General features: G+C 48.4%; 1 protein-coding gene across 1 annotated transcript in view; it reads right to left on the bottom strand.

The window, feature by feature from the left end:
* The window catches only part of GRSF1 (G-rich RNA sequence binding factor 1), a 19,698-nt gene extending 15,557 nt beyond the window's left edge, over positions 1-4,141 (bottom strand). The window contains exons 1-2 of the mRNA XM_017879140.1: positions 3,674-4,141; positions 476-632 (exon numbers count right to left, since the gene is read on the bottom strand). Coding sequence (XP_017734629.1) covers positions 476-632; positions 3,674-4,027 — 511 coding nt within the window. The 5' untranslated portion in view covers positions 4,028-4,141. The remainder of the gene's footprint in view (positions 1-475; positions 633-3,673) is intronic.
* Positions 4,142-7,765: the final 3,624 nt, after the last annotated feature.

Raw genomic sequence — 7,765 nt, 5'->3', positions numbered from 1 at the left:
TATTATATTACATATATTCATTAATATATTTATATTAATTACACATCATATATCAATTATATATTAATATATTAGCATTAAATAATTTTTGTTGCATTCAAAGTCTTTATATATATGTAAATTGAGACAGTCTCACAGTGTTGCCCAGTATGGTATGGAATTACTGGCCTCAAGCTATCCTCCCACCTTGGCCTCCCAAAGTGCTGGGATTACAGGCCTGAGACACTGACCCTGGCCCAAAGTCTTTCAATTTGTTACATACTACAAACAGTACACATGGTATCACTTGGTATATGCAACCAACCAGAATGAGACAGTTCCCAACCATCAAAAAGGAAGTTGACAGCATAGTCTGATGTGGATTTGTAGCACTACCTTTTACTCAGACAAAATCACATACTTAAAACATACATATCTGCTTGTGAGAAACAATATAAGGAAAAAAATAAATAAATAAAACGTACATAAAACATACCTGAGAAAAAGTTAAGCACATCTTCCATAGTGCATGACCAGGGCAGTCCTTGAGCTCGAATGAGATAGACATCATCCACTTCCTCTTCTAACTTGGATGGGGTCAATTCATACTCAGGCGGTGGTGGAAGGTCTTCCAGGTAAGTAGTTTTGGACTCCTTCCAGGGAAAATGAAGAATTATAAAAATAGTTACATTTACAGGTAAAAAATGTAAAAAAAAAATTCTTAGAAAATGTTTATTCTACAAACTAATATTCTAGATATTATTTCAGAGGCAAAAAGTAAACTTCACCAATCTAACCCATCATGTTTTGGCTTAAATTGTACATCCAAAAGCCGTAAGCAGGTATATCCTAAAGGTTTGGCAGGACATAAATTTCATTCAGGGTTTGTTTTAAAATTCATCGACCCCAAATTACAGCTAACAATAGTGTAGTTAAGGTAACACAAGAAAGGTCCCAACAATTTGACAAATATTTGATTGCCCCTACACACAGTGTTTGCCCTCATCTGAAATAGCTATCTAGAATACGACAAGCATACAAGATGAGATGCTGAGTGCTATAATTAAGATACAAAATACTACAGGAATTCAAATCAGAGGACTAATAGAAGAATCAGGACGTGACATGAGATGGGCCTTGAAGGAAGGACAGAATTGTTAGAAGGATATAAAAGATAGGGTATTGGCTGGGCGCGGTGGCTCAAGCCTGTAATCCCAGCACTTTGGGAGGCCGAGACGGGTGGATCACGAGGTCAGGAGATCGAGACCATCCTGGCTAACACGGTGAAACCCCGTCTCTACTAAAAAAATACAAAAAAAATTAGCCGGGCGAGATGGCGGGCGCGTGTAGTCCCAGCTACTCGGGAGGCTGAGGCAGGAGAATGGCGTAAACCCGGGAGGCAGAGCTTGCAGTGAGCCGAGATCGCGCCACTGCACTCCAGCCTGGGTGACAGAGCGAGACTCCATCTCAAAAAAAAAAAAAAAAAAGATAGGGTATTCCAGTTTGAAGGCGAGAGAAAGAAGCAGTACGACCAAAGGACCATTTGAAAAACAGCAACTAATTCCAATTAATTCCGTTTAAATTAGGAGCCAAAGAAGGTGACCTGGCAAAAGGAAGTTGGTACCATAGAGCAGAGGGCCTTGAGTGCGGAGCTCAATGTGTGTCCTTCACTTGGTAGGCAAAGGGAATTTAATAAAAGACACTGAGGACTGGGTAAATCAACAAGACAGGACGCCTTGGGAAGATTCCTCTGTCAGCTGGTATGCCAGATCAAGTGATTAAGGGAAAGATCTTAAAGGCAACAGCAGCAGTGTGAGGCTAAAGACTTGTAAAGTCTCTTTTATCCGATTAAGTAAAACTGGAATTTAGTAAGAATCTACCAAGCACTACAACCATAACCTAAGAAGACAACTCAGGCTTTAAGACTTGCACTCTACTGGGCTAGGTGCGGTGGCTCACGCCTGTAATCCCAGCACTTTCGGAGGCCAAGGTGGGCGAATCACGAGGTCAGGAGTTCAAGACCAGCCTGGCCAACATGGTGAAACCCCATCTCTACTAAAAATACAAAAAATTAGCCGGGTGTAGTGGCGTGTGCCTGTAATCCCAGCTACTCAGGAGGCTGAGGCAGGAGAATCGCTTGAACCCGGAAGGTGGAGGTTTCAGTGAGCTGAGATTTCGGCATTTCACTCTACTGGACTAAGGACAGAGGTATCTTTGTACTATCTATCATTTGTTTTTTGAGACGGAGTTACGCTCTTGTCACCCATACTAGAGTGCAACGGCGCAATCAGCCTCCCGAGTAGCTGGGATTACATGCGCCTGCCACCATGCCCGGCTTTTTTGCGCTTTTTAGTAGAGATGGAGTTTCACCATGTTGGTCAGGCTGGTACCGAACTCCTGAGCTCAGGTGATCCACTCGCCGCAGCCTCCCAAAGTGCCGCGCCCGGCCCTATGTATAATTTTCATGAAGGCTTAATGTTTAGTTTTAAGGAGTAAATGTAAGTAGTGTCTAACACATAGATGCTCTACAGATATCACTGCCGTCAATTTCACAGAAACAAAAAAAGAGAAGCCAGCTCACAAAGGTTTATTAGAGATTGTTTTGTTGTGGTTTTTGTAGACAACTTTCCCTATTTTTCCAGAAGTCCATAAGCATCACAAGCTTTTACAGAAAAAGGCATCAGAAAGTATTGGGCCAGGATTCTAATCAATTATCTCAGCCACTGGCAGACAGCAGCCATGCTGATGAGCCTCCCAGTCTCCCTAAGTTAAAGGAGAAGCACAAATTGAATTCAGATAAATATGACCCAAAGAATCAGGGGTTGGGTAGTTAAAAACTGTGCAGACACTTCCCGGATGCCACATAACAATAAGAGAAACGTTCATCTACAAAGCACAAAATATTGGCAGTCTGAGTTAAGTACACACCGACTTTTCTAAAAAATAAAGAAAAAATGGAAAGGAGAACATTGTAAATTCATTCCTGGGACCCCAAATTGTGTCCTCAACCCTCAACGCTCCCTCCCCTTCACCTCCTTCCACCAACAGCTAAATCCCCAAACTGCTTTCCCAGACGAGGCGACACACAGTCCTAAAAGACCTTCTGTATGAGTGGAGTTGCAGAGGTGACCTTCAGTAAACCGGGACAGCTCGTCTTTCCCTGGGGACAGGACAGGGAAGGGCGCGATGGGGACAGGTTCCTTCCCCACAAGCCAGCCTACGCAACTGTGTGCGCGCACCTTCCCAGCCGCGGCCCACCGAGAGGCGCCGAGGGCCGCCCAGGCCTAGCGCTCAGGCTGCACGGAAACCCCCAACCCTCGGCGGGCTCTGGCCTCGCAACTTCACAACCTGCGGGCGGAAAGCAAGAGGGATGCAAGGTGGGCGCGTCAGCAGCCTCACGAAACCTACCATGGGCCCGGCGGGGAACAAGGCCTCAACATTCACCCCAGCCACACTTAAACTGCCCAACAGACCCAGAATCGAGGGGAGAACAAATCAAGGAGAAAACCCGACGCCTAGGAGAGCTTCCCTTGTTCCGGGGCCCAACAGGGGCACAGGGTGGACGGGGGAGGGTGTGCGGCGCGTGTCGAAGATCCCCCGGGCGCGCCCGCGAGGCGCACAAGGAGGGGCGCGGGGGCGCGTGCGCGCAGCCCGGGAGGGGTCTAGCGCCAGGTGCCCCGAGGCACCTACGTACCTGGCTGTAGCTACGCGTCGGGCCCGCGGCCGCCGCCAGCGACTGCGGCAGCAGAGGGGCACGGAGGGCAGGGTAGGCCGCGGCGGCCGCCGCCGCGGCAGAGGTGGCCACAGGGGGAGGCCCCGCCAGCCTCCCGGGAGGCACAGGCCCGGTCTGGAGGCCACGCGTCTGGGAGGCAGCGGCCGCGGCGGCCCCGAGCAGCAGCAGCAGGCGGCGGCGGCCTGAGACGCCCGATGGGATAGAGCCAGCGGCAGAGTAGAAGGGCAGGCAGGCGGCGCCGGTGCGCCGGCAGCTGCTGCAGTTACAGCCGCAGCCCCGGAGCAGCGCCCCGAGTACCCAGCGCGTGCCGGCCATGGACTCCGGAGGCGGCGCGGGGCCTGTAGGCAGCTGCGGCTGCAGCGCGAGTGGAGCGGAAGTGGAATCCAGGGCCGGTTGGGGGTGGGGGGTGCCGGGCACATGCGCCGCGGGCACTGGGGGCAGCGGTGAGTCGGAAAGAGGCGGAGGAGAGCGCGACGCTCCGCCCAGTCTCCGCCCTTAGGGCGGGGCTGCCCATGGCTTGGGAGGGGCCCCGGGAAGCGGGTGCAGTCGATCTGCTCTTTTTTCAGGCAGGGGAAAGTGAGGCCCAAAGAAAGTGAGGCTTGGGGCCGGGCGCAGTGGCTCATTCCTGTAATCCTAGCACTTTGGGAGGTCGAGGTGGGCGGATTTCCTGAGCTCAGGAGTTTGAGACCAACCTAGGCATCACGGTGAAACACCGTCTCTTCTAAAATACAAAAAGTTAGGCCGGGTGTGGTGGCTCACACCTGTAATCCCAGCACTTTAGGAGGCCGACGGGGGGTGGGGGGGTGGGGGCCGGATCACCTGAGGTCAGGAGTTCAAGACCAGCCTGGCCAACATGGTGAAACTGTGTCTCTACTAAAAATACAAAAATTACCCGGGTGTGGTGACAGGCTCCTGTAATCCCAGCTACCCAGGAGGCTGAGGCAGGAGAAATGCTTGAACCCAGGAGGCAGAGATTGCAGTGCGCCAAGATCGTGCTACTGCTCTCCAGCCTGGGCGACACAGTGAGACGCCATCTCAAAAAAAAAAAAAAGAGGGCCATCCTGCTCTGGGTAGAGCCGAGACCTATAGCACAGGTCTGTGCCACCCCAAGATGTGCCACCGAAACCCGTGGTGTGAGCGGCTAAAGAACCCTTTCTGAAAGGAATTGTGATACTCTGGTTATAAAAAAATCGTTGGGATAATATCAGAGATTTGGTACGCCCCAAATTTGAGATATGTGAGGAAGGAGAACATTCTTCGTTGTTTTAAAATGAAATACAGGCACGGTGTGGTGGCTCATGCCTATAATCCCAGCACTTTGGGAGGCTAAAGTGAGTGGATCACTGGATCTCAAGAGTTGCAGACCAGCCTGGGCAACATAGGGAGACCCCGTCTCTACAAAAAATAAAAAAAGCAGGGCGTGATGGCCTGGGCCTGTAGTCCCAGCTACTTAGGAGGCCAATTGCTTCAACCCAGGAGATGGAGGCTGCAGTAAGCTATGATTGCCACCGCTGAACTCCAGCTTGGGTGACAGAGTGAGACCCTGTCACTAAAAAAATAAAACATATATTTATTATGTACTGATCAAGCGCATAACAAAGGTGAACCCTCCCCTAATGAAACTGTATTCACAAGGGAACACAGATTTGCACACACACACACACACACACACAAAGACTGGTTGTGCAGCTTTCCTCCTCCTGAGGCCAGGACCTGTCAAAGACAAGCAAAAGGAAGTTGTTAGAGTAAAAAATAAGAGAAAGCTAGTATTTTTAAAAACTTCTTACTGTGGAAAATGTCAAACAGAAGAGCAGAATGAATTTCCAGAACTTCGTAAATTGTCAACACTTCTATCTTGTTTCATATCCCCTGCCACCATCTTCCAAACCTTATTTTCTTTGCTAGAATATTTTAAAGCAATGGGTATTACATTTAAAGTTTGACTTGTTTAACCTGTACTACTTTTAGGTAAGGAAAGTTCAGTATTTCTTAGAAAACCCTTTCCCCAACCGGAAAACAAAGAACAAGAAAAAAATTGATACACTTGGCTCTATGAACCTGCAGTATCAAAGAGAAGGGGGCTCAGTTTTCTTTTTTTGGGTTAAAATACAGTCCAACAGAGAGTATTGTCATTTTTGTACAAAAACAGGGACGAAAGAAAAGGCAACAGTGCAAATACTCCATCTTCCAGGAAGGGAGGCTGGGATGCCTCAGTGTTAAAATGACAAAAGAGAAACCCAGAGCAGGAACCATGATCCCTCAGAGGAGTCCCCAAAATGTCCAAGACAGCCTCGCTGGGAGAGGGGGTGTGGGAAGGGCAGGCCCCCAAGAGAGAGGTCCCCACATCCTCTGGCTAGAGACTAGGCCCGGGCCCCACCCATGCCAGCAGCCCTCACCTCCCTTTGGGGTGAGAGCAGGTGCTGAGGTCAGGCTGGTTTTTGTTCCCCACTACTTCTTTGTGATTTGTTCTTGGATACCTGGAAAGGGGCCAAGTGAGGCCTCAGGGGTTGAGGCCCCTCTGGAACTGTGGTTCCTAGGAATGGGCTTGGACATAGAAGCCACTGGATGTCTCTTCCCTGAACAATAATTTTGTTTATCAGTAACCCTGTAACTTCACAAGGAAAACAAAGAACAGGCTAGTCTTCCCCGCCCCAGCCAAAAAAGAGAAGAGGGTTTCTTCATCTGCAAGATTTGGGAAACCTAGAGTTATTTATTTATTTAGAGATAGGGTTTTGCTCCTTTGCCCTAGCCGGGGTGCAGTGGTGGGAATATGACTCACTGTAACATTGACCTCCCGGGTTCAAGTAATCCTCCTGCCTCAGCCTCCCAAAGTGCTTGGGATTACAGGCATGAACCACCACGCCTGGCCTATTTTTCTTTTCGTAAACCTCCCTTTCAAGAAGGAAAATGGGTTAGCCCTTCCTAACAGATCATCACTACAAATAACAGGTTGCTGATGTATTAGACTCTGCCTATATTTACTCTTGCCCTCATTTTCTTAATAGCAGCAGTCATCATCTATAACATAAAAATCTGAGTGGATTGGAAACTTAAATAGATAGAAATCCTGTACTTTATAATCAGGAGGGTAAATAATAAGAGGCAGCCTGGGCAACCTGGCAACATCCCGTATCTACTAAAAATACAAAAAATTAGCTGGGCGTGGTGGCACCTGCCTGTAGTCCCAAAACGTCATACACTCTCTCGCAGCACAAACTAACCCTAAAACCAGAGTCCACAAAGTTGAGGCTTCAGTGAGCCGATATCGCACCACTGCACTCCAGCACTCCAATCCTCATGACAGAGACCCTGTCTCAAAAGTAAATAAATAAATAAAATTAAACTATAAGAGGTCATTGGTTTGGACTGAGCTCTTCTACTAGGCCCAAAAGACCAAATCAAAATGGAGTTACTCACTTTCCACAAGACCAAGTTGAAACTAAGTTTATTTGACCTGAGTAATCAGGAGAGACAGATAACGGCCAAATCCTCGAACAGACCCGTGGTAGCTGGCAGGATGACGAAGTCCCCTCTGCATTTACCTTTATAGGGAAAACACCTGAAACAACTAATCTGCTTTGTGTTCTCTGTTTTTACTTTCCTTGGCCCTTTTCTATCTACAAACCCAGCCTCCTTTGCTCAGCTCATCAAAACACTCACTCTACTTTATAGAATGAGATGTTTCTATTCCAGAATAGAAAATAAAAGTCAATTAAGATTTGTATGGGCCGGGCGCAGTGGCTCACACCTGTAATCCCAGCACTTTGGGAGGCCAAGGCGGGCGGATCACAAGGTCAGGAGATGGAGACCACGGTGAAACCCTGTCTCTGCTAAAATACAAAAAATTAGCCAGGCGCGTTGGCGGGCGCCTGTAGTCCCAGCTACTCAGGAGGCTGATGCGGGAGAATGGCATNCCTTTTCTATCTACAAACCCAGCCTCCTTTGCTCAGCTCATCAAAACACTCACTCTACTTTATAGAATGAGATGTTTCTATTCCAGAATAGAAAATAAAAGTCAATTAAGATTTGTATGGGCCGGGCGCAGTGGCTCAC

This window comes from Rhinopithecus bieti, unplaced genomic scaffold (genome assembly GCF_001698545.2).
Source record: "Rhinopithecus bieti isolate Rb0 unplaced genomic scaffold, ASM169854v2 scaffold_905, whole genome shotgun sequence".
Lineage (NCBI taxonomy): Eukaryota > Metazoa > Chordata > Mammalia > Primates > Cercopithecidae > Rhinopithecus > Rhinopithecus bieti.
The sequence above is the reverse complement of the archived record's forward strand: the minus strand, read 5'-3'. Positions and strand labels throughout refer to the sequence as shown.